The following is a 26,772-nucleotide window of genomic DNA, read 5'->3' on the forward strand; positions in this document are numbered from 1 at the left end:
TCGAAAATGGATTTATTTCAAGTTTTTGCGAACAGCTGGAGATTTTTTTTGAAAAAAAAGAGGTCATTGAAAGTTAACTAGGAAGTCACAAGACTTCCAACATGTCACATGACTGGCAAGAACTGAATGCTTTGCCTTGGACCCCTGAACAGTAATTGACTTTGAGACTTTTTTTATCTAACCTGGTTCAGTTGTAGGGAAGCTGATAAAAACAAACAGCTAAGATCAAGCTGCCCAGCTGATTTCTCTCATTTCTGAAAAAAACCCTCACTTCTTTCAGAAGTGATTCAAGAAACACCGAAAGATGGGATTTCTTTTGCAAGCTACAGGACTTCAGAGACAACCATGAATGATTAGTGACTTGACCATCCGTGTCAGAACAACAGGCTCGGCTCCAGAACATTCTACTCTTTATCCTATTGCCTTCAAGGCCCAAGTGTTCTTGTTCCACAAAATAAATCTCTGCAGAGAAGTTTTAAAAATTCTTTTCCTGAACAGTGTCTATCAGCATGTGTGTTTCAGGGATATTTAGAGGGATGTGTATTTATGCTTCTAGTATTACTGACTGCGCACATTAACCAATTATGTTCTTCTTGTTTTAATAATAATTATGTTTATCAACAAACATGGTCAATTGTTTTGTTTAAAGACTGGCAGAGATAAGGTATTTAATTGGCCACGTTCTTAATTGAAAAAGGTTCTTTCATTCATGTTGTGACCCATATAGCAGTGGGATGACCATGACAGTACACTCCTCTACCCTTGGTCATTACAGTAAAGCTATAGTTCATGCTATCTTTCCTTTCAGAGGCTGCTTAAAATTTATCACTTTGATTATCTGCCCTTGTACTTCCTCGTATTATTAAATTTTGTATTATAGTAGTCCTGTGAAGCTTTTTTGGACATTTTACAACATTAAATACCTAAATAAATAATATAGTAGTTATCATCACTCATATCATTCCTTTTTAGAAGTTACTATTCAATTTCTTTCCCTTTAGGCAGTGCATTACATCATTACTTGGACTTCATCGCCTTGAAGAATAAGCCAGCTTCCACACGACTGTACATTACAGCAAACACCATCCTTGCAAAACATTTCTTGTCAGCAATGTCTGTTTGTACAACTACATTTATTGCTGTTCACAACACATTTTGTTTTCCTAGGTTTCAACAAAGAAAAGTAAAAAAAAGCAAATGAGCTTTAAGTTGCAGGAGAAGCAAGTCAGTTTTAAACACCATTTTTCTTTGGTCTATTTCAATACGATGCATTGAACATAATACAGAAATTTGCATTAGAGAACAAACTAAAATTAGAATGTCATGTGAGGAATATTATTTGTTGCTGTGGGGTTCTCAACACTGGAGGGACCAAACACAGATTAGGCGATCACTTTCTTGACCATCTCCATTCAGTTTGCAAATGTGACCTGGAGTTTCTGGCTGCTTTTCATTTTAACTCCCTGCCCCATGTTGGCCTCTCTGTCCTCAGCTGCTTAAATTGTTCCAATGAAGCTCAATGCAAGCTTGTGGAATAGCACTTCATTGTTATTTCTTGACAATTAATTCAATTAACTTAACATTTTGATTAGACAGCCAACACTGTCATGACTCTGCTGTTCCTATTCACTCCTTCTCTAGCCATATCTTTTGTATCTTTAGTTATCCTATAACATTTGGGCAACCAATCACTTTTGTCTTTCATCCTTCATTTCTTCCTTTCTCGCTTGTCTCCAGTTCTGGAATTGTTAATAAGTCATCATATCTTAAACTACTTCAAATCTAACCAAAAGTTATCGACCTCAATATTAACTCTGTTGCTCTCTCCAAAGATGTTGTCTGAGCTGCTGAATGTTTGCCTTATATTCTGCTTTAATGCCAATGTTCATTAATGTTTCTATTTACTTGTGCTAGCTTGTATGCAGGGAAAATGGGAGGTTGGCAAATTTCCTGTTGACCTGTCACTGAATGCCCCATTATGTGACTAACCTTTACACTTGAATTCTTTACTTCCCCCATGACCAAGCAAGCTACTCAGGGAACCTGGGCGCAAAAATGAATGCTGCTCACTATTTTTATTATGCAGAAATGTGACAAAATTCCTATTTACGCCTGTTATCCTGTGCTAGGGAGAATAGTTTGATTAGAGATCCTACAATGTGGAAACAGGCCCCTCGGCCCAACCAGTCCACACCGACCCTCCAAAGAGTAACCCACCCAGATCCATTTCCCTCTGACTAATGCACCTAACACTATGGGAAATTTAGCATGACCAGTTTACCTGACCTGCACATCTTTGGACTGTGGGAGCAAACCGGAGCAAACCCACGCAGACACAGGGAGAATGTGCAAACTCCACACAGACAGTCGCCCGGTGCTGGAATCAAACCTACGACCCTAGTGCTGTGAGGCAGCAATACTAACCACTGAGCCACCGTGCCAAATCAAATAGTATTTGATACAGACTGATGTTGCTTCTAAATTTGGGCTTGTGATCTGACAGCCTGCATTGCCAACTAAAGATAATATTCTTCGCCAGCTAACAAATTCTGAGAATATGAAGTTGAAAAGACACTGAGTACAGTTTGAGGGGATTTGGGGCATGCAGAGCAAACTTCTATAAACAGCATTAACATTTATGAACTGAAAATGTGTTATCGTGGTTTCATCTGAGTAAAAATAGTGCCATGGAATCTCCTATGTCTGCCTAAAATGAAGTCGCAGTTTAACTTTTTCATACAAAAGACAGGATCTGCCTCAGAGCTGTATAGAGGGATTTCAATCTAAATAACATAGAATTAACATTCAATTTTAGCAAGACAGGCAACAATGTTTTGTTACATATCCTGCCTGATTTCCCATGCCAATAAATTCAACAGACACCAAAACTGAATATGACATGAAAAAATATGGACAATTTCTTTTATGATTGCACCAAGGTGGAATTTTGCCCCCAAAATCTGAACTGGTTTCAAAGGGGTTGATTTTAAAGTTGAGAAATGCGCTTAATTTAAAATGTTAGACAAATATTTTCAAAAGTATTTTGAAAAGTGTTAATGCTAGAACTTGATGTTAACTGAACTTGTTTTAATGTTCTGAAATTTTCAAACACCGCAATCACTGACTTCAGTGAAAATAAAATCAGTTAGGGTCTGAAATCATGGGGTGAAACAGTTACTATCCATTTTACAACCAGTTATAAAAGCTGTTGTGGTTCTGTTTGCCGAGCTGGGAATTTGTGTTGCAGACGCCCTGTCTAGGTGACATCCTCAGTGCCTGGGAGCCTCCTGTGAAGCGCTTCTGTGATCTTTCCTCCGGCATTTGTAGTGGTTTGCCGGAAGAAAGATCACAGAAGCGCTTCACAGGAGGCTCCCAAGCACTGAGGATGTCACCGAGACAGGGGACGAAACGTCTGCAAAACAAATTCCCAGCTCGGCGAACACAACCACAACAATGAGCACCCGAGCTACAAATCTTCTCACAAACTTTGAGTTATAAAAGCTGAAATGACCCCTAATTGGTCTGTCTGGATATGGACTTGACTCATGTTTTATTGACTTCATAACTTCTCTTTTGTATTCCCCAGACGAACGGAAGCTCACAAACACAGTGAGCTGAATCTAATGCCATATTTATTTCTGAACAGAAAGAAAGGAAAACATGTAATTGATGCTGATGTAGCTGTCATCAGTTGTATAGAATGATATGAAAAACATCTTGTTTCCTTAATAATTCAAACAATTCCAACATACTGGCCTTGCATTGTTTAACTTGAATAGTCCTTCTGCAACAGACAGAGATGTTAACATTGCAAAAGCCTTGACAGAAGATATTTCAGCTCAGCCTTACTCAAGCAAAAATCGAAACTACTTTAAAAAATAGCAACAAATTTTTGTAACATGGACAAGACAGCGCAGATGGATGATACCACTATTTTTTCAATCGCATCTCTTCTTTTTTACTCTTGTTATCTCTTTTCATTCCTTGGGTACTTTTCTTTCTGTGTGCACAGTTCCCTGGCTGTGAGATTAGCTAGCATCTTGAAAAGCAAATAATTAAAGTCAATTTTGAATAAATGCGTCAATCAGGGAGAAATTTAGAAAACATGTTTTGCCATGCAAATGGTACCTGAGAAAAGAGAAATGCAAGACTTTTTTTCACACACTTGTGTTGCACTGAGGATGATATGTAGTTCATTTTACCTTTGAGAAACCATAACAAAGCAGCAGGAACAAAGTCATACCTCAAGCTTGATGCACAATTGCAATGCTGTTTGAATTTACAAATAGAAGCTTAATTGCAGAAATAATCAATGTATGATGAGCTACTGTACCTAAATGTTTATTAGTACTTAACAGAAGATCTAAACACCCACAAAGGAAATATATAATGGTAAAGTTTGATATTGAGTTACAATAAGGTAATATCTCAAGCACCCCTCCTGCCTCAGCTGAATACCAAAGTCCATTTAACCAGTTGGTACTAAGAAATAACACAGCTTCTTTTTAAAAGCAAAATTAATGACAACTCTTGTATAAACAGTGTAGCGGCGAGGAAGGAAGAGCAGATGGAACAGCTACATTATTTCTAATAGAAATCAATACACAAAAAAAGATGTAACACTTTTACAGCAACGATTAGATGCAAACTGCATCATTACGGCACATGGTGACTAAAAGGATAAAATGCTATTTCAAAAGTTTATCTATACAATATGGTTGAGGGTTCCAGGTGAATGGGTGAGGGTGTAGAATGGCAGGAAAATGGGTAAAGGCAGTATCTTTTAGGTCAGGATAAGACAATAGTAAGAACATAAGACACAAGAACAGACATTGGCCACAGCCTATCAAGAGTGGTCCACCAATCAAAGAGATCATGGCTGATCTGATACAACTCCATTTTCCTCATAACACTTATTTCCCTTTCTGATTACAAATCTGACTTGCTCTATTTGTCTATACCTGAATATGACTCAGCATCGATATCCTGTGGTAAAGAATTCCAGATTCTAACCTCAGAGAAGACATTCCTCCTCACCTCTGGCTTAAAGTGGCAATCTCCAACTCTAAGATTGAGTGTAGACTTGCTTGCTGAGCTGTAGGTTTGATATCCAGACGTTTCATTACCTGGTTAGGTAACATCATCAGTGAAGTGAAGCTGTTGTCTCCTGCTTTCTATTTATATCTTTCTCCTGGATGGGGTTCCTGGGGTTTGTGGTGATGTCATTTCCTGTTCATTTTCTGAGGGGTTGATAGATGGCATCTAGATCTATGTGCTTGTTTATGGCGTTGTGGTTGGAGTGCCAGGCCTCTAGGAATTCTCTGGCATGTCTTTGCTTAGCCTGTCCCAGGATAGATGTGTTGTCCCAGTTGAAATGGTGTTTTTTTTCATCCGTGTGTAGGGCTATGAGGGAGAGGGGGTCATGTCTTTATGCAGCTAGCTGGTGTTCATGAATCCTAGTGGCTAACTTTCTTCCTGTTTGTCCTACAAACACTACGTAGGGGGTGTTGAAATGTTCGACCACAGGGTGTTGGGATTGCTTCATGCGTGTATCCCAGCGATGTTCTCTGAAACCTTCATCTATCTATTGCATTTTCAGCTTTCCTTGCCCACCCTCCCCCCTCAACCCTCCCCACACTCTCTCTCCCACTCACAACTTCCTGATGAAGGATTTTTGCTTAAAACGTTGACTCGCTTACTCCTCAAATGCAGCCTGACCTGCTGTGCTTTTCCAGCATCACACTTGCGACTCTGATCTCCAGCATCTGCAGTCCTCACTTTCTCCAAATTGCACCAACTGTCATAGCAGGATTTGAACCTGGGTGCCCAAAACAATACTCAGTTCTCTGGATTAACAGTCCTTTGATAATACCCCCAGGGCATCATCTCCCATATAACTGAACTTAAAAAAAAATTCAACTGATATTCCTTCAAATACTTTCCATAATCCATAAGGCTCAAGTATAGGATAATTATCATTTGTTCAAATGATTTTGCATGCTTAAAATTAAAAACTGTGGGAAAGGGAGAGGTAGTATATTTTTAGGTTGTGTTTAGAGTTTCTACTTTCAGGCATTATAATATAGAATGTAGGATTTAAGTTCTAACAGCATAGTGTGTCAGCAGCAATCAGTTTACAAACACTGGAAATGATAAACATTTGAGTCTTTTTTTAGTAAGTCTCCATCAGCAAATTCTGAAGAGGCAATTGTGGCAGTTGATAGAGTGGTATATTCTTCCTGTTGGATCTTGAAGTTTAGGGAACAGTTAACAGTCCCTGGAGACTATGTCTACAGGAGGTATGTTTGGATTCGTCTCATATCAGACCATTTGATTCAGCTGGAGAGGTAGTTGGACTCACTGAGGAGCACCCAGAAAGCAGAGTGTGATGGTTAGAAGATTTACAATGGTGGTCACAGTGCAGGTTCAGTCAGATAGATGGGTGACTGTCAGGACAGGTGAGAAGGTAGTGCGGGAGTCTCCAGTGGCTATTCTTCTCTCAAACATATACACCCTTTTTGGGGATTGTTGGAAGAATAGATCCCAGAGGAAAATAGAAGTGGCAACCAGATCTTAGGCACCAAGAATCAATCTTCTGTTAAATGGGTTCTGTCAAGGTTCAAAAGTGTAATTGTTACATGGGAGTCATGTGTCAGGGGCACAGACAGGAGATTCTGTGACTTGAGTGTGAATTCAGGATGGTATGTTGCTAAAAATGAGGTAACTCTGAAGAATTAAATTGCATTTATTTCAATGCAAGGGATCTTACAGGAAATTATGATGTGGAGGAGCCAGTGTTGGACTGGGATGGACAAAGTTAGAAACCACACAACACCAGGTTATAGTCCAACATGTTTATTTGGAAGCACTAGCTTTCGGAGCGCTGCTCCTTCGTCAGGTAGTTGTGTAGTATAAGATCATAAGGCACAGAATTTATAGCAAAAGATTACAGTATCATCCAGTGAAGACCTTCTCTGTGCCTCCACTTCTCAACTTTAAACAACCACCAAACCTTAAAAAGATAATTGTTCGCAGCAAACTGCACAGCCTTCAGGACAACATCAACCATACCACACAACTCTGTCTTGTCAACCACTGCAAAACATGTCAGGGTGTCGACACAGATACCACCATTACCTGTCAGGATACCACCCACCGTGTATTCAGTAGGTACTCATGTGACTCGGCCAACTTTGTCTATCTCATATGCTGCAGGCAAGGATACCCTGAGGCATGGTACATTGGCAAGACCAAGCTGATGTTATGACACCTCACAAACAACAGACAGGGGTGTTCCCTCCCAGTCGAGGAGCACTTCAGCGATCAGAGACCTCGGATCTTCAGGTGACCATCCTCCAAGGCAGTCTTTGGGATAGGCAACAATGCAAAGTGGCCAAGCAGAGGCTGATAGCCAAGTTTGGTACCCATGATGATGGCCTCAACCTTGGGTTCATGTTGCACTACAGGTAACCCCACTACACCGCACACACTCTCACACAAGCACACTCGGACATACTCTCACACTCACGCAGACCCTCTCTCATACACACACATACATATACCCACCACACTCACAGGCTTATACTCCACCACACCCACTTTACCAAGCTTTCACACATGCAAACACACTCTCTCACGTGCACATACACACACGCGCGTGCACACACACACACATATATATTTTTATATATGGGGTGAATTTATATTTGCAGAATTATGTTTGCAGATACATTCTATTTTGCTCAAAAAATTCAAAATCTGCAGGCAGTCAATCCATGTAATATTTTGTAAATTCCACTTTGGAAATAGAACCAGCCTGACTCAAGATTGGGATACAGACAGACTCTGACTTCACACTTTTAATTCATTGTCTGAGCTGAGATGCCATCTTTTGTTATAAAATCTTAAGTTATCTCGAGAAGGTGACTTAAAAGTAGTTCTGAGATTTACATATTAAGAACTGAAACCTGCATTCTAAAAGATGAAAGACTTAACAATCCAGGTTTGCTCAATATATCACTGTATGACACTTTAACCGTTTGCTATAAATTCTGTGTCTTATGATCTTATCCTCCACAACCACCTGAAGGAGTAGCGGTCAGAAAGCTAGTGCTTTCAAATAAACCTGTTGGGACTATAACCTGGTGTTATGTGATTTCTAACTCTTACAGGAAAGGCAGTTGAACACAGGGTATGTATGGTAACATGGCAAAGGACATAGTTAAGAGAGGGACAGGGCCAGCAGCTCAGTGTTTTGGGATTTATATATTTTAGGAAGGATAGAAAGGGAGGCAAGAGAAGAGGGGCAAGGTGTTTTTGATAAGGGAAAACATTATTCTTGTATTATGAGGGGATATTGTTCTAAGGAATTGTTCACTGGTTGGAAGTCAGAAGTAAGAGGAGGATGGTCATTTTATGTCATAGACCTCTCAATAGTCAGTGGGAGAGATTTCAGATATATATAAGAATAATAGGGTTAGATTAGATTAGATTACATTACAGTGTGGAAACAGGTCCTTAGGCCCAACAAGTCCACACCGACCCGCCGAAGCGCAACCCACCCATACCCCTACATTTATCCCTCACCTAACACTACGGGCAATTTAGCATGGCCAATTCACCTGACCTACACATCTTTGTGACTGTGGGAGGAAACCGGAGCACCCGGAGGAAACCCACGCAGACACGGGGAGAACGTGCAAACTCCACACAGTCAGTCGCCTGAGGCGGGAATTGAACCCGGGTCTCCGGCACTGTGAGGCAGCAGTGCTAACCACTGTGCCACCATGCTTTCCAGACATTGACTTGAATTGTTTTAGAGTTAGGTGCTGGTGAGGAATTAGTTAAATGCATTCAAGAAACTTTTCTTTATCAATATGTACCGACTGAAGAAGGAGCAAAACTTAATTTTCTCTTGGGAAATAAGGCCAGACAAGTTACTGAGGTGTTAGTGGGGGAGCACCTTTGGACCAGTGATCATAATTTTATTCGTTTTAAAATAGTTATGGAAAAGGATAAGCCTTGTATAAAAGTTAAAGTTCTTAACTGGAGTAAGACATATTTTGATGGTATGAGACAGGAACTTTCAAAAGTTGACTCGGGTATCTGTTTGCAGGTAAAAGGATGACTGGCAAGTGAGAGGCTTTCAGAAGTAAAATAATGAAAGTTAAGAGGTATTATATCATAGAATCCCTACAGGATGGAAGCAGGACATTTGTCCCAACAAATCCACACCGATCGTCTGAAGAGTATCCCACCCAGACCCATTCCCCTACCCTATTATTCCACATTTCACATGACAAATGCACTTAACCGACACATCTCTGAACACTATGGGCAATTTATCACGGCCAGTTCACCTAACCTGCACATCTTTGGACTGTGGGAGGAAACCGGAGCACCTGGAGGAAACCCACACAGACACAGGGAGAATGTGCAAATTCCACGCTGACAGTCGCCAGGTCCCTGGCGCTGTGAGGCAGCAGTGCTAACCAGTGAGCCACTGTGCCACCCATTACGTTCCTATGAGAGTGAAGGGAAGGCTGGCAGGACTGAGGAACACTGGATGATTAAAGATTTTGAGGCTCAGGTCAAAATTAAGGAGGTAAATGTTAGGTATAGACAACTGGAATCAAGTGAATCTCTTGAAGAGTATAAAGGGTGTAGGGGTATTCTTAAGAAGGAAATCAGGAGGGCAAAAAGGGAATATGAGGTAGCCTTTGCAGATAATGCTATGGATAATCCAAAGAGATTCTACACATATATTAAGGATAAAAAAAAATTAACGAGAGAACAGGGACCCTTAAAGATCAATAAGATCGTCTGTGTGTGGAACCACAATAGATGGAAGAGATACTAAATGAATATTTCACTTCAGTTTATACTATGGAGGAAAACAGAGAGGCTAGGGAACTTGGGGAAATAAATATTGATATCTTGAAACTGGTCCATACTACAGAAGAGGAGGTACTGGAAGTCTTAAAAAACATACCGTTATTTAAGAAAGGCTGGAAAGAGAACCTACTGAGGCAACAGTGCTTGCCACTGAGCCACTCAAGATAGTCCGTGATTAGGTAAGGTGTTTCAAAAACAGTCAGCACAGTTTGTATGTGGTACAAATTGGGCTGGCTAAATCATGTTTTTGATTCTGGAACCACTTTATTTGTAAATAAACATGGACAGTGATTTTTCACCTTTAAGAAATATTATTTGATTTCTCTTGGTCTGAACTTGACAGGAGATGCAGCAAATATTCAATAAATCCTCTAGTAAACAAGCAAGGTTAATTATTCTAATCAGGGCCACACTACCTCAGTGCAGAAGAGAATAAAGTCACAGTTCATTGATCTGCCTTGAATTACTTCACCAAAGTTTTATATCGCTTCCAAGCAAAACTGTGCTGGAGTAACAATATTCTGTATTCTAATTTGGGAAGAAATTATTTCCATTAATATTTGAATGCTCTCAAGGTAGTGAATGCAAATCCTGGTGAATTTCTTAAAGGTGTGAAGATGCTTAGTAAGGAAGAACAGTTAATGGTATTTCTCAGAGATCAATATTGGCTTTTACATTTGATTACAGCAGATGAGAGAAATCTGAAGATTTCTGAACGGTTTAAAAATACATTTATCCCTCAACTAAACAGATTACTTATCATTGTTACATTGCTGTTTGTCGCTGATTGCAGTTTGGATGATGTAATTCCTGTTTTGCAAATGTGATTGCACCTTAAAAGGTCAATGGTTGTAAACCCAATTAAAATGTCCTGAAATTATGAAAGCTGCTATTATAATTATAAATATTTACCTTCTTTCAGAAAACCTTTGATAAATTGGTCTAGTCTATCATTTTGTGGCTTTGTGCCAAACATTATTTGATAACGTTCCTCTGAAGCGTATTGAGTGTTTCTCTGTAGAACCAATCAGTACCCTTTTCTCATCCAGTATAAACTGCTGTTCTCTTTGAAATTTAGTATTTTTGCACCTGTCCTGAAAAGTGCAAGATGAAAACTTTCCACAATATGTCTTTTTTTTCAACAATAAAATTAATAACTTTAAAGTAATTATTAGTTTCACAACTGAATTGATTATTCTGCTAAATCCCAAAATCAATTGTGCAGACAACTGTCATTTTTCTTTTGACATCTCCTCCAAATATGCAGAAAACTTAGTTTTATTCTTGCCACAGAAACCCTCAAAGAATAATCAAACAGCAGTCATTATTAGAAGGCAGAGTATGATGCCAGTAAAGTAGAACACATTGTGTAGGACACCAAATCTTGAAATTGACATTTAAGCAATTGTGCACAATCTAAAGTTTAACGATTAATGTTTGCACCTTTGTTTCATTGTAGTTTCAATTACATTACTCAAGGAGCCAGAGAAATCATAGTATTTGGTTTAAATAGGATTAGAGATGGGGAGAAAGCTGGAGGAAGAAGATGAAACAATCAGGAGAGACCTGATAGAGCAGAAGAGAAGAAGAGAGGAAAAGATAGCACACATGGGACAAGAAAGGAACAGTAGATGGTGAAAACAGATGGAGAAAGAAGCAAGAGAAAGACACCAAAGTGAGAGGATAAAAGAACAAGCTGTGATGCGGAGAAGAAGGAGGAAAGAAGAGACTGGATGAAGGCATGTGAAAGGGAAGGAGACAGGATCAGATTGTGGGAAGAGGGAGAGGTTAGAAGAATATAAGGGTTTAAAAGTTGGAGATAATTCCAGAAATGTGGGTAGAAGGGAGGAGATGAAGACATTCATGAAAATAGAGGAGTAAGGCAAAGAAAACATGGAGTGAGGCAAATATCAGCTGTGATCAATGGAGCTGAGGGGATTCATATGTGCAAGGATCATAATTAACGGTCTAAATGTACTCAGCTGGTGGGGTAGGTGGCTGTGACAGGTCCAAACATTTGACACACTGGTGTGAAAACACTCATCAGTGGTCTGAAACAGTGTAATTTAAACACTCAAGTCTCACCAATAATAAGTCAAGTCAGTGCAGAGATTCCACATCAAGAGCAGAGGCAGACAGAGGATGAGGGATTAGAAGATCATGGTCACTGAGAAGATGAGGAATGGGCAAGCAAAGTGCAACTATCAACCAATGTGTGAGTAAAGTACAGGGGCAGGACAGAATCATCACAGCAGGTGATGGGAGGAATGGCAGTTTGGGCACAAGCTGGTTGTGGCTGGCCTCGGAAAAGGTTTTCAAAGACCTGGAGAACTGCTGACTCATCAATTGCCTAATGGGACAGGAGACAGCAGGTCACAGTGATAAGTGAGTAGACCATCACCTGCTTTCAGTTGGCATGTTTTGAGAAAAAAATTGCCCCATATTAAACAGTACATATTTTTGTTATGTAGTTTATTTTAGAAACTTGAGAAGTTGTGGATAGAATATGCCTTTCTTCATGAGGTTTCTTCTGATGATTGCAATCTGGATAGAACATGTGATAAGGGCTTAGCTACAACAAGGAGGAACAAAGGTGACTCAGAGTTGTCTCATTTTTTTTTAACAACAACATGCACATTCAATGGTCATAGTTAGTGTGGCATTGCCTGTTTCATTAAGGTCACTGCAGCCCTGAAGTTCCTTTCCTCCGGCTGTTTTCAAGATGTACCAAAAACTATCAGCAATACAACGTTCTCTTAAATATGCCACGTCTGCTCATCAAGTTCATCATTTTTTCTGTGAACAACTGGAATTAGGAAGATTGGTCGGTCAGGTTCACAGATTGCAGCTTTCTCCAAAATCTGTGCTCTGGTATGTGATTTGCATCAGTTGTAGCTTAGTTAGAAGCCATGAGAGTTGGTTAGCTGAGTTGGCTCGATGACTGCTTGCTTTGCAGAATAACATCACAGTGTGGGTTCAACTCTCGCACTGACTGAGGTTAGCATGAAGTTCTCACCTTCTCAACCTCGCCCCTTGCCTGATGCATGGTGACCCTCGGATTAACTCACCTTCAGTCATCGCTTACTAATGAGAGATCAGCTCTATGATCCAGTCGGACCATGGTAACTTTATCTTCACCTTTTAGTTGGTCGTACAAGTAGACAATCCTTTATCCGAAACCTTCGGTACCAGCTGTCCTTCGGATTTCGGAATTTTTCGGATAAAGGATTAAATGACATTTTTATAGTTATATATTAAAAAAATTACCGAACACCAGACCCACCCGTGATTACTACGGACGTTGAGACAGAATCGATGCCTGCCAGTGTTGAATCATGTCACATCTGAATGATGTGGGTCAAGTGGGTATTGAGTTGGGTTAACTGTTTGCACGCCAAACAATCTTGTTATGGAGCAAAAAAAAGCTTCACATAAAAAACTTTGGATTTTGGAATTTCGGATAAAGGATTGTCTACCTGTCCTCACTGAGTCAGATAGCTCTGGCCTCAAAATCCCATTCCAGGAGTTCAGCACAGAAATCACAGCTGACAACCCAGTGCAGTCATGCAAATTGGAGATGACTAAAAAGACTCTGTCTGCCCTCTCAAATGGACGTGAAAGATCACATGGCACTATTTCAAGGAACAGCAGTGGAGCTATCCCTAATGTTTTGGCTAACATTCATTCAAAGAACTACCAAAGGCATACAGTGCAAAAGGAGGTCATTCAGCTGATCATGTTTGTGTAAGCCCTCCAAATGACTTAGTGCCATTCTCCTGTCTTTTTCCCCTTACACATTCTTTCTATCTAAATTATTATCCAATACCCTCTTATTTGAACTTGTCTCCATTGCCCCTCCAAGCAGTGCATTCTGGACCCAAACCACTCGTAATGTTGTGAAAATAAAATTCTCTCACATCACATTTGCTTCGTTTGCAAATCACTTTAAATCTGTGCCTTCTTGTTCTTGATCTTTTACAAGCAGGAACAGTTTATCCCTATCAGCTGTATTCAATCACCCTCATGATTTTGAGGACTTCTGTCAGAACTCTTCTTCTCTGCAAGGAAAGCAGTCCCAGTGTCTCTAAACTATTCTAATAACTGAAGTTTCTCACCCATGGAACAATTCTTGTAAATCTCTTCAATACTTTCACATCTTTCCTATAATGTGGCATCCAGAAACATGCATCATACTTTAGCTTAGGTGTCACAAATGTCTCGTACAAGATCTGCAGATTAAAAATATTCTTCAAACATTACAAAAGCAGATTCCCTGATCATTATCACACTGCCTATTATTGGCGTTTGCTGTGCACAAAATGGTTCCTGCCTTTCCTACGTTACAACAGTGATTGTGCATCAAAAATACTTAATTGGCTGTGAAGTGCTTTAGACCATTTTGGGATATTGAAGGTGGTATACATGCAGCTGTTTTTCTCTCTCTCTGTCTCTCTTTCTGCAGATGCTTCACCTAACTCCACTGATGTATAAATGGTGCTTGATCAGCAGTCACACATCATGTAGGTCTGAGCCTGCTTTGCCCTCAATTTCCATTATACTTTTGTCTTGTGTGCCAGCGTGAAATGAGGGAGGCAAAGTGGAGGGGTCCATCACTTGCCTGCAGCTAGAGATCTTCAGCAGCAGCTCATCAGCTGAATATCCCCTGCTGCCCTGCATTCATTGTCAAATCTAACAGCACTCTAATGCTTCCATTCTCAGGTACACTTTTACGTGTCCAAGTAACAGCATTGATAACTATGTCAACTAACACTGCAGAACATTAGCTAGCGGGGAACTCTTTGTGCACAAGATTGCTTACTTGCTTGCAGGAATGTGTGCATTCTAATTACCACCCTTGGATGTGCCCAAACTATCCACTTTAATTGCTTTCTTACCTACGCTTATGCTCCGACAAGGTTCCATCTCAGTAAAAGGGGAAAAGTTGCTATATTTCAGTCAGTCAGAGGCTCATAAGAGGACTATGGCTAAGGCCTTTGCAAAGCTCAGGCTTAAGAAAGCCAGTCTGATCCAACTTGTTATCTGATGCTCGGGATTTCATGGGTTCTGATGTGCTGTTTGTTGCTCCGAAGTGAAGTAAAGATGTTGCAATCCTTAACATTGCTCCTTGCTAACAGACTGTGGAACAGTACTCCAAATGCTTCAAGAGTCAGTCGACTGCAGGATATCCATTAAGCGACTGAAGCCTATTTGATTGCCCGGACTAATGTTGGAGGGAGTCATGCAGGCTGAATAGCCCCAGGATAAGTTTCTTAAAAGATGACATTAGTCCACAGATCTATGCCAGAGGAGCTGCATCAACCTCTGAGGGAACCACATACCTCATTGCTGATGGAAATGTGGCCATTACAGCAGGAGAATCCCATACATGTTGGCAACACACATGCTCAGAAGCTCCCTGACACTCAATCCAATGCAGACAGGAATTAACGATGCATCAAAAGCATCTTTCTTTAAAAGAGATACATCTAAATTATATCGTGTTGTTCTCTTTAGCTAGATCACACATTTTAAATCTGGTGAGCTAGTTCCCAAGTTATCCTTTCTATTTGCAGCTGCTCTCTTTTGTGCACTGAATCACTCAGTGCTGATGCTCCTAATCTTCACATTATATTATCTGGGTCATCAATTTAAGTGCTGGACCAGGCACAAGCACAACAGCAATGTGATGGACAGCTTCAGGAGACCACACCCTATCAGACTCAGGGCTCCAGTCTATTTAGGGAGGTATGGAAAAGGAAACATAACCACAGACTTTCACGTAATGGCAAAAGAAAGCAATAGCTGAATGTCAGTCTGAAATCACAAGATTTTCCTCAAGTATAAGTGCATGACTGAGGATGAGCTAAGCAGAAAGAGAAAAGGAAGACGTCCAAACACCCTCCCACATACAGCTTCATTAAGCAATCTTCTCTAATATATCAACGCCTCCAACCAACTCAAGAAACGCAATGCAATTCAGAACAACTTCAAGGTTAATTAATTAATTAGATGACTGGTAGATATAAAGGGGGATCAGGCAGTACGTGAAAAGAGCTGAAATATTGTGGAGTTAATAAACCATATCCCCCCAAAAAAACTGCGTTTTGGTTTCTGTGTCATAGTGCTTTGGATTCATTTTGACAGGTTGCATATGTAGAAGTCACTGTCAAAGGATTTTTGGTTAGTTTTAATAGAAATTATAGATGGTACACACTGCTGCCACTGCGTGCTAGTAGTGGATGAGGAACAAGTCTAAAAGATTTAAATGCAGTGAGCTATTCCATGTTAGCCCTTCCATCTGCAATTGTTCAATCTTGTTTGATGAATCACCCCAGTGCTGCCCAATCACATGCTTGTTAACTGGCTAAATTAACAATCTTTAATATCTTGAAAGACAACAGAAAGACATAGGAACATCACCACCTGCAAATTCCCCTCCAGGTGATACACTAACCTGATTTGGAAATTTGTTGCTGTTCCTTCGATGTTGCTGGGTCAAAATCCTGGAACTCTGACCTAACAGTACTGTGGGTGTTACTGTAACCCATCAACTGTAACACTTCAAAAAGGTGGCTCACCATGACCTTCTCAAGATCAATTAGGGATGAGCAATAAGTGGTAGGTTAGCTAGCAATTCCCACATCCTATGAAATATTTTTTTCAAAAATGTTGGCAGAATCCCATAATCATGGACTTTTTTTTCAAATCTACTTGGTGCATTATATAAAAATAAAGCAGCATGAAAATGTCAGTTCAAATTAAATTGCAAACAATGTTTCTTTCAATGATCTATTCACAATTATCAGGATATTTTAGGTCATTTATTTTCTCTCAGATCTGGTGACACTTAATTCAAATAGGAAATTTAACACTGCAAATATTTTCAATGGCACTGACATTGTTCACATTACTAGGAAGATAAATGGCCCATTCACTTTTCCAGCATTCGTAAAGTTAATTATGGCCTTAACAGTTCTTTTTGTGTCCTCAGAGAATGACACCACAGAATTATTGAGGTCACCTTTCCAAGCTTTTAAATACAAAGTAAAAACATGGAAAATACCTATTCAGTAGAATAGCATTTATATTACAAAAAACTTGACTTGTTTTGAAGCAGACACATTATTATTCCAAATTTGATGTCTAATTGCTTAAGATACACATGAACTTTTACGTTGCCTGTGTTAGACTTACAGTGAAGGGTCTTGGACCAGGTCTTTAAGGTTTATCCCACTTCTATCTTCTGCAAGGTTCCTGAAGCAGCTATCACTCACTGTAAAAAGACAAACAAATAAAAAAAAATCATACTGATATTTCAAAATACCACCTTTGGATAAGACTCCTACCCTTTCTCTTTTTTGTCAACATGTTACTCATCACTTGATTTCTCCTGGACTATAGTCTCATCACAACCAAGTGGCTTTCAGTACCTCACTAAACTATTCATCTTCATGTGTGAGCTGAGCTAGTAAGTTCTAACAGGGTATTCAGCCTCAAGAAGCCTTGCAGTCAAGACTATATACATATTAGTATGCACTTTCAGCTTTAGGCAGGGGAACCCAGAGAATTTGAAACACAATTATAGTCCTACTACCTATCCTATTTCGGTATCAGCAATCCACTAATTTAACCAATTAAGTGACAAGGGAAATCATGCAAAATAAATGCTGGTTGATTGCAAAACAATCACATCTCATCTGAAAAATAATACTTCTGTGAAAAGAACTCCCTTTAAAAGATATGAGGAAGATTAAAACTGTTCTAATGCCTTTTGAGTTTTTTCTCCTCAAGATCCATTTCAAGGACACTTATTCAAAAAGGATGTGTTTTGAATTTGCAAGCCAAGAAGAGGTCTGTCAAATATTCCAGATCATGATGGCTAAGTGTAATGTTTGGAGTGTGCTGAAGTAAAACTAAGTTGGGGTAGTTAGCAGTCATGGAGATAATCATAAATTCATAGTAATTTAACAATTACGACTACTTCACCAAAGAATGTTAATTGTGATTCTCTGCTGTCAAAATCTAAATTAATTCCTCAATGATCATGAAACTCAACATTTATTTTGGTATTGATAAAAGTTATAAAATAATAATTTTACGTATACAGTATTAGTAAGGCATCCATTGATAACTATCAAATAAATTGTATTTTATAAAATTGGGAGAGCAAATGGAGAGAAAAGTAATTAACGGGAGTGTAAAAAACGTTATTGAGCTGAAAATTACATAGCAATGATTTGAGATGATGAATGGAACTTCATTTATATTTGTTCTTCTTGCATCACAATTAAGTCTTGTGAAGGGAGGATACAGCTCATTTGCAAGTAACACTTTGGCCTTTATGAAGCAAGACTTCACGTTTTGCAAACACTCACAGTACTCAGCAATTTAATTTTTAAATTGTATTTACACATACACACTATTGCTCTCCTCTTTTCCTCTTTTTTTTGCAAACTTCAGTGGGGAAAGAGAGGAAGGAATCCCAACTTGTTAAAACAAACACATCATTAATATTCTTTCAGAGCTTAAAAGTCCCAGTGCACAATTTTACCCAAGAACTTCCAGAGGTAGGGACTCTATCATCGTGCCAGAAGACTTCCCGGACTATAAGCATTAATAAAGTATTTGTTGCTCTTCTGTTTAGCTCAAACCAACAACAGCTATCAGGCAAGAGTTCTATAAGGTTACAAGAAATGTGATCTCCCCCCACTGAAATGTTGTCCAATACATAATGTGTGTTAACTTACCTTTATGTTAGATTAGATTCCCTACAGTATAGAAACAGGCCATTTGGTCCAACAAGTCCACAGCAATCCTCTGAACAGGATAACCCACCAAGACCCATTCCCCTACCCTATATTTACCCCTGACCAATGCACCCAACACGATGGGCAATTTAACCTGGCCAATTTACCTAACCTGCACATCTCTGGATTGTGAGAGGAAACCAGAGCACCTGGAGGAAACTCACAGACATAGGAAGAATGTGCAAACTCCACACAGTTAGCTGAGTCTGGAATCGAACCCGGGTCCCTGGCACTGTGAGGCAGCAGTGCTAATCACTGAGCCACCATTGCACCTCCTACCTAAAATGAGGAAGATCATATGCAAAGTTCAGTTTCTTTCTTCACAATAATTCAACTGCGTTTGCTGATTCACCATCTTCTTCTTGCCCACAATTGTAAAGTCTCTTGCCAAAGTTGATCATCCAGCTGCAAATCCTCTTGCTTGAATTTCCACTTGAGCTCTTCATGCCCTTTCCAACCTCATCGCATGGAAAAGACTCATCCTCCTGATCTTCAATCCTGTTTAACCACTCAAATTCCTTTCTTACTGCCCATGCAAGCCGACTTTGCAAATGGTTCCATTTCCCTTTCAAGACGATTCTCAACCATTTCAGTTGCACCCTCCGACACTGCAAATTACCAATCTATCCCCAATCTCACTTGCTTCTCCTAAATGTGAGAGCTTGTTTTGAGCTCCAGAGCCCATGTCAATTCTTCTGCACCTCTGTTTAGACCAGGTCAACAAAAACATAATATTGCTTCCATTCTAAGTTGTTATGTGAAATGAGTGAGGAAGTTTTAAATGCTATACTGCAAAGATTAGATTACATTACTTACAGTGTGGAAATAGGCCCTTCGGCCCAACAAGTCCACACCGACCCGCCGAAGCGCTACCCACCCATACCCCTACATCTACCCCTTACCTAACACTACGGGCAATTTAGCATGGCCAATTCACCTGACCTGCACATCTTTGGACTGTGGGAGGAAACCGGAGCACCCGGAGGAAACCCACGCAGACACGGGGAGAATGTGCAAACTCCACACAGTCAGTCGCCTGAGGCGGGAATTGAACCCGGGTCTCGGGCGCTGTGAGGCAGCAGTGCTAACCACTGTGCCACCGTGCTGCCCACTAGATTCAGTGTTACACCTTTGGATAGAAAAAATGGCAATGCTACTCTGCAATTTAGAAAAGAAGAGGAGGGAATGAAAATAGGCAAATACAATTCAGCAGTTTAATTTGTGCATAACTGGAATATATCAGAAGGAAAGATTGAACAGCTGGATATATATCAACTGATCAAAAGCATCAGTATTGAGAGGTAAATAGTAGCTCTTCATTGAATTTCTTTTGAGAAGGTCATAAAAATGATGGATAAGTTAATCTGTATAACTATTTCCTTCATGAACTTCCAGAAACTATCTATCAAAGTTCTGTATCTAAGATTGTCAAAAGTGAAAACACATGGAAGTAGAGGTACAACATGGGTTGCAAACTGAGCAGGAGATAGGAAACAATAAGTAGAGGTAGACAAAACAGCACTTGACTCGTAGGGTATGAAAAATAGTGTTTACCAGAGATCTGTACTGGAAACTTGGCTCTTCACCATACTACTGACTTGGATAAAGAAATAAAGGAGTTGGATACTTAATATTCTACAATACAAGGCACAGTAGAAGTATGGAGGGAGCTGTAAAAGGAAATAGAATGTTGGCAAAACTATCACAGATGGAATTCAACTTTGGGACAGATAGGGTTAACCACTTAGGAACTGAGAAAGTTAAACCCAAATATTTTCTCAATGCTGTGAATAGACTATGATATTAAGATGTCATGTTTCCAAATCATTGAAAGTTAGTGGATAGGGAGGGGAGGTAAGTAAAAAGGTGACTGGATACGTGGTCTCTATCTCAAACAAATTGTCATATAATAAAATGAGCAAGGAATGCTTTAGCTCTACAGAGCCTAGGTGAGAGCCCAGCTGGAGGACTAAGTTTAGTTTTCAGTTCTGCATCTCAAGAAAGATGTAAATTGTTCTTTGAGGGGGCATAGAGGAGAATAATACCAAGGTATAAAAAGTTAAATTTTGAGAATATGATCTTCCCTTGAGTAGAAAACTGAAGCATGATATATTAAGATGTTAAAATGATTAAAAGATTCAGTTGGATATCCTGAGCTATGTGGAAATAATATTACACTTAGAGCAAGGCTATTCAGGTATGAAAACTGAAACCACTTTTCACACAAAGCCAGATGCAATCTGAAGTCTGTCTGGCAAAAGACTTTGATGCTTGCTAAGTCGAAATTTACAACAGGATTGCTTAGTAAAGATATCAAAGAAAGTGTAGCAAACACAAACAAATGGAGTTGAGGTAAAAGTCAGTAACCTAACTGAATTGCAGTACATGCTCAAGAGGATGGATGGTCCAATGTTGCTCCTGTGGCCCTGTTTTCTCCCCAGTGCATCACCAAAATAGTTTGAATCAAAGTTATGAATCATATACTGTGACTACAAATATGCCTTTGCGATTTAAGGTGCGTGATATTATGCATATATTTTGAAAAATTTGGAATAGTGGCATGTGGTTTTAGTCTCTATCTGTGGAGTGGCTTAATGATTAATTTGTGAGCATTTCTAGCCATGAGTGATTTCATTTAAAGCACTGTATGAGAGGGATTTTTTTGCAGAGCAATGGGGTTTTGCTTTCTCTGGACATTATATTCATTGGGTACGTTTTACAAGCATAGACTAAAGAGTGTTGCATAGGCTTTAATTAGAAGGCTTTGGAATTTGTTTCTGGCTGAGGAGAAACACCAATGGCTTTTGCTTTTAGTTTGGAGAGGTCTTGGCTCAAGTTAGATGTGAAGACAGTTGCTCCTGAAGAATGGAGAAAGTTTAGAAACATTAAGAAACAAGTTATCTTAGTGTATGGAGATATTTGAAAGCTCCACACCAGTGGTTAAAACACTAAAGGGGTTAGGTAAAGATGAGACAATCTAGGCTTAGTTGAAGACTTAAGGAAGAAGCTATTGGATTCTCAAGACTAGGAATTGAAGCCATGGTTAAGTCAAATCTTAAGCCGATGTGACAGAGAACAAAATTATCTCTGGTGTGAGTAGTGCAAAAGAGTGCTTTTGGGATTAAGGGGATTGCATTTTACTGTATGTTTCATAATATTTAAACTTGTGCAATGTAGCTTGGGTCATTGTATTTTATTTTCAGTTCTTTTGCATAAGAAACTTCTGCTTAATTGTGAACAGCAAATCTGCAGCATTATCTACTTTTGTTTCAGTGAAAGACCATCTTGTTCACCAAAGAAATCTATCAAGCCAGATTTCAATCTGAGATCTGCTTTGTCCAGTAATAACACAGCTGGGATCATAATACATATGGGTGCTTGTTCTCTCTGTAGCCTTTGCTGCTGTTCCTAACTATGCCTCTTTTGATACCAATTTCTACCTCAATAATATTATCCAACTCCATTTTTACCTCAGCCTACTTGCTGATGAAACATTCATCCATGACATCTATCACATGACTATTCTAATACATGGCCTCCTCTCCAATATTTCTCGAGTTGAAAAATTCCCTCTCAGAAATGGGGACCATGAAAGAATAATTGGTTGTCATAAAACACATCTGGACCACTGATGTCTTTAGGGAAAGAAATCTGTCTTCTTTACCTGGTTTGGCTTACAGGTGACTCTAGACCCACAGCAATGCAGTTGATTCTTAACTCTCATGAAAGATAAAATTTAAAATCTCATTTGATTATCACACCTTTTCCTTCCTGATCTGCATTGAGGCATTATGGAGTCAAGTTTTCATTCTTGTATTTAAAATTCTTTCACATCACTAGGCTCTGCAATTTTTACCAGGTAGATATTAGCCCCCAGCCTCCAAATAAAATCTGGCCTCTCCTGCGTCTTTCTTCTCTAATCAGTCACAAGGATCCAAGAATTCCTTCCACAAAATCTTTTATTCATCCAATAAACTCCCTCTTAGAACAGAAGCAAACATCTTTGACCAAGGTTCGGTGATCTTATGCAGTACCTCATTGACTTGGGTCCATTTTCTTTGTATGACTGTTAAATTCCTTTGGCATGTTCTTCTATGAAAGTGGCAGTTGTCGTTGATGCCCATTTATACCTTGTCTTACCATGTTTTGCATAATAATCTTATAAAATTGGATTAGTTACTCTGCTGCAATACAAGTGTTGAACCAAATTTTGAGTCTCCAGCTATACTATTATTATGTATGTTTGGGGATTAAAATGTGTGCTTCAAACCTCATTTCACAGCTGTTGCCACATATTTAACAAGATAGTGTACAAGCTGTCTTGACCTGCATATTTTTCAACACTTTCATGCATTTAACACTCACATATACACAAATAATATGATGAAAGTCAAAACAGCAAACACAACAAAAACTTCAGACATGAAAGGGACACTTGAAAGCAAAACAATTCCCTTTACCCTATATTTTTAAATTAAAGATGGATGCCTGTAGTGTGCTTCAGGCCACCATTTAATATATTCAAGCTTCTCCAAAAGACTAATATTGGATTCAGTGTAATATCCCCAACAAAATTAATTTCATGGTTGCAGTTCAGCTACAAGGTTTTCTGTAGTTAGATAGACAGCTGGCCAGAAGTCTCTGGAGGATGTTCTGCATTCAGATTATATTTGACTTTTTTTTATAACACTAAGCATTTCTCATCTAGGTCAGTAATATCCCAGTGGGACCATTCTACATTTAACTATTCAGCTTTGATTTTGCATTTGTACGAGTTTTATCCTATTATACAATTCTTAGCTTCTGATATTTTTTTTCCCTGTGAAACACCCCATAACTATCATCTTCATTTTATCTTATTCAGCTTCATTGTAACACTGAGGACAAAATGCCTCTCAAAGGCAAATCTTCCAAATTTGTCTGCACTCATTAAACAGAGGCTGCTTCGTTGAGCCAGGCACAGCCACAAGATGGAAGATGGTCAAAGACTCATGAACTCTTTGTTTAGCAAGGAGGCTGGAGCCAGGTGAGCACTGGGATGCTCATCTGCTTCACGGATGCTTGCAATTGTGACATGAGGGCTCTAGACAGCAATTATTTCACCTGGGAGTCATTAGTTGATAACGGGGAAATGGTGACTCCTCCTGTGGACTGGCATATACCATCACAAGAAACAGAGACTTCAGTGGTTAGGCAACGGTTGCCATGCCAAAAACAACAACCCACAACACTTGGTAACTCATACTTATGGCAGAATCTGCCTCTCAAACCATCAGCCAAATGAAAACCCCATTTGAGGCGGATTGTATATTATGTGTCCATCACCTTTCTCAGATGAAAAGCTATCAAAGATGTGGACAGGAAACACACCCAAATTGAGAAGTCAATCTTCTCCTTTCAATTAAATAATCAACACAGTACTGCTGCACTCAAATAATATCACTGAAACTATCTATTTCACTTTTAACACTATCTCTTTCTCATCAACATGAAGTTGCATCTGATGCACATCTACATAAAGGTGGCAGTGAGATTCAGTAATCTGAAGATGAAGTAATGCAGCAAAGTGGTGATATGAGCTCCAGGAGCTAGAACAGCATCTTCTGTGTTTCTCATACAATGTACTGTGACTGGAATTCTGAATCTCATTACAAAATATGCAGAATGGTCTTCTTGGTAAACTCTCACAGTGTTCCAGTTGGATGGTTACAGTTGCATTGGCAGAAACACTGCTGCTTCCTTCTGTTTTCTTTCATGGACAAATCCCACAGTACTATGGGAGAAAACAAATTCAGGACAAAAACGGTGTTACTGACAAAGTACTACGTTTTGCAATTGCCTTTTAAGAGGACTGACAACATTAGATCTTGAGACATATGCGTTGGTCATTTGATCCTTTGCATTGATTCTGCTGTTGATCACAGCTGATTTTTATATTTCAACTCCACTTTCCCACACAAGGCCCATATCCTTTAATACCAAAACTCTAATGATTCTTATTTTGAGAATCCTCAACTATTAAGCATCCACAACTCTAAGATAGAGAATTCTGGAGGTTCACAACCCTTTGAGAGAAGAAATTTCTGCTCAACTTAATCTTAAATTGGCAACATTGATATCCAAGACAGTGACCCTATATTCTAGATTTCCCAGCCAGAGTAAACAATTTATCAGCATATAAATGGTCAAGTCCCTTAATAATTTCATATATTTCAAGTAGATCACCTTGTATTCTTCTAGAGAATAAAATTCCAGAGAATATTAGCCTATTCTGCTTAATCTGCCTTCACAGGGCAACCTCCCCAACTTAGGATCTAGATTAATGAACTTTCATTGCACTCTCTCTAGGATCGAATTATCCTAGGATGGATATATATGTGAAAAAGATGAATTTACAGAGCTATGGAGATAGGCTGGAGAAGTGGCATAGATGGGTAGCTCTTCTGGGAGCTGGTACAGACATGAGGTATCAAATGGCCTCTTTCTATACTGTAAAATTCTTTGATCTTATCCTTCCATAGGTAAGGTATCAAAAACAGCACACTACACCAGGTGTGGCCTCACCAATTCCTAGTACAACTAGTAAGAAATATTCAATATCAAGATACGAATTCCATTATAATAAAAGCAACATCCCACTTGCCTTCTTAATTGCTTGCTGTATCAGTACATTAGTATCTGATTCCTTTATCAAAATACACAAGTGCCCTGAATGAAACTCTTTTCCACCTTCTCAAGATTCAAAAAGAATAATCTACCTTTTATATTTCTGACTAAAATAATGTGTAATTGTTTGCTCACTGCCTTTATTCCACTGTAGCCTCCTTGTGCCACTTCAGCACTTACTATCTCACTTAATTTTGTTATCTTTGGCAAACTTGGATATACTGTACTCAAGTTTGCTTATCTCAGTCATTAATCTAAATTGTATAATCAAAATGTTACAGAGACATTTTTCTGCTTCATCTTACTCTCGATCTCTTACCTCATCAACAAAGATTTGGCTCTGATTCTCTGACCCCTTGAGCCTGCTCCACCAATTATTAGGGTCATGGCTGAGCCAACATTTGTCACATCCACTTTCCTGTCCTTTCTTAATAAACTTTGATTCCCCGACTGATCAAGGATCTATCTTAGCCTTAAATATAAACAAAGACTATGCCCCCACATGTCTCTCTGTGAAAAGGAATTTCAAAGTCTCAAGTCTCAAACATTAGGAAAATTACAAGACAATATAAAGAAACTGAAGTGGCAGGAGTATAAATGTTTAGATGATGCGAATAAATTGAGGTGAAGTGAAGGTTGGTGACATTTAGAGAAGTGAATGTTGGAAGTCTCAGATGGGAATGATGGAGGGGTTATGTGGGCTGAAGCTCAGATGTCAATAGTCTAGTTAACTTTAAGATGGTGGGCAGAGAGGGACATATGGTTGATGACAGGAGCCGAATGCCTCTCATCTTTCCACAGGAAACCACACATAATCCAAACTGGCTGACAAAGAATAGCAAACATAAGGATCAAGGGAGACAACAGAAAAGTGGAAACAACTTTTGTTACAGTATGTGGATATCGATCCCATACTTACAGGTGATGTTACTGAAAGGAAATGCATAAATTCCTTCGCTGAATGCATTGCCTTATGAGGAAAGGTTGGACATGGTATCCCTGTATCCTCTGGAGTTTAGAGTATTCAGAGTGTCTTAATTTAAACAAATAGGATCCTGAGGGGACTTGACCAGTTGGGTGTGAAAAGGGTGTTTTCTCTTTTGGGAGAAACTAGAACAAAAGTTGTGCCATGAAGTAAATAAAAGTCATACATATAGGATAGAGTTAAGGACTTTTTCCTTCTCTAAGAAAAGGTTGAGAGCCTTTGGAATTCCCTTCCTCAAAACAGAGTGGATGCAGAATCTTTAATTTTTTTTAAGGAAGAAGCAGATAGACTATTGATTACCAAGGGGATGAAAGAATTGGGGTTAAAATCAGTTCAGCTATCATGTTACTGAATGGTGGAGCAGACTTGAAGGGTTGAATAGACTTCTCTTGTTCCTTGTTTGTAAGCCTTTCTGTCCTC

General features: G+C 39.2%; 1 protein-coding gene across 24 annotated transcripts in view; it reads right to left on the reverse strand.

Moving 5' to 3' along the window:
* Positions 1–26,772, reverse strand: part of LOC140476464 (gephyrin) — a 538,995-nt gene that overhangs the window by 306,350 nt on the left and 205,873 nt on the right. For all 24 annotated transcript variants that reach the window (XM_072569115.1, XM_072569120.1, XM_072569118.1 and 21 more), the window contains exon 2: positions 17,089–17,167. In XM_072569115.1, the coding sequence (XP_072425216.1) occupies positions 17,089–17,167 (79 nt within the window). The remainder of the gene's footprint in view (positions 1–17,088; positions 17,168–26,772) is intronic.

This window comes from Chiloscyllium punctatum, chromosome 4 (assembly GCF_047496795.1).
Source record: "Chiloscyllium punctatum isolate Juve2018m chromosome 4, sChiPun1.3, whole genome shotgun sequence".
Lineage (NCBI taxonomy): Eukaryota > Metazoa > Chordata > Chondrichthyes > Orectolobiformes > Hemiscylliidae > Chiloscyllium > Chiloscyllium punctatum.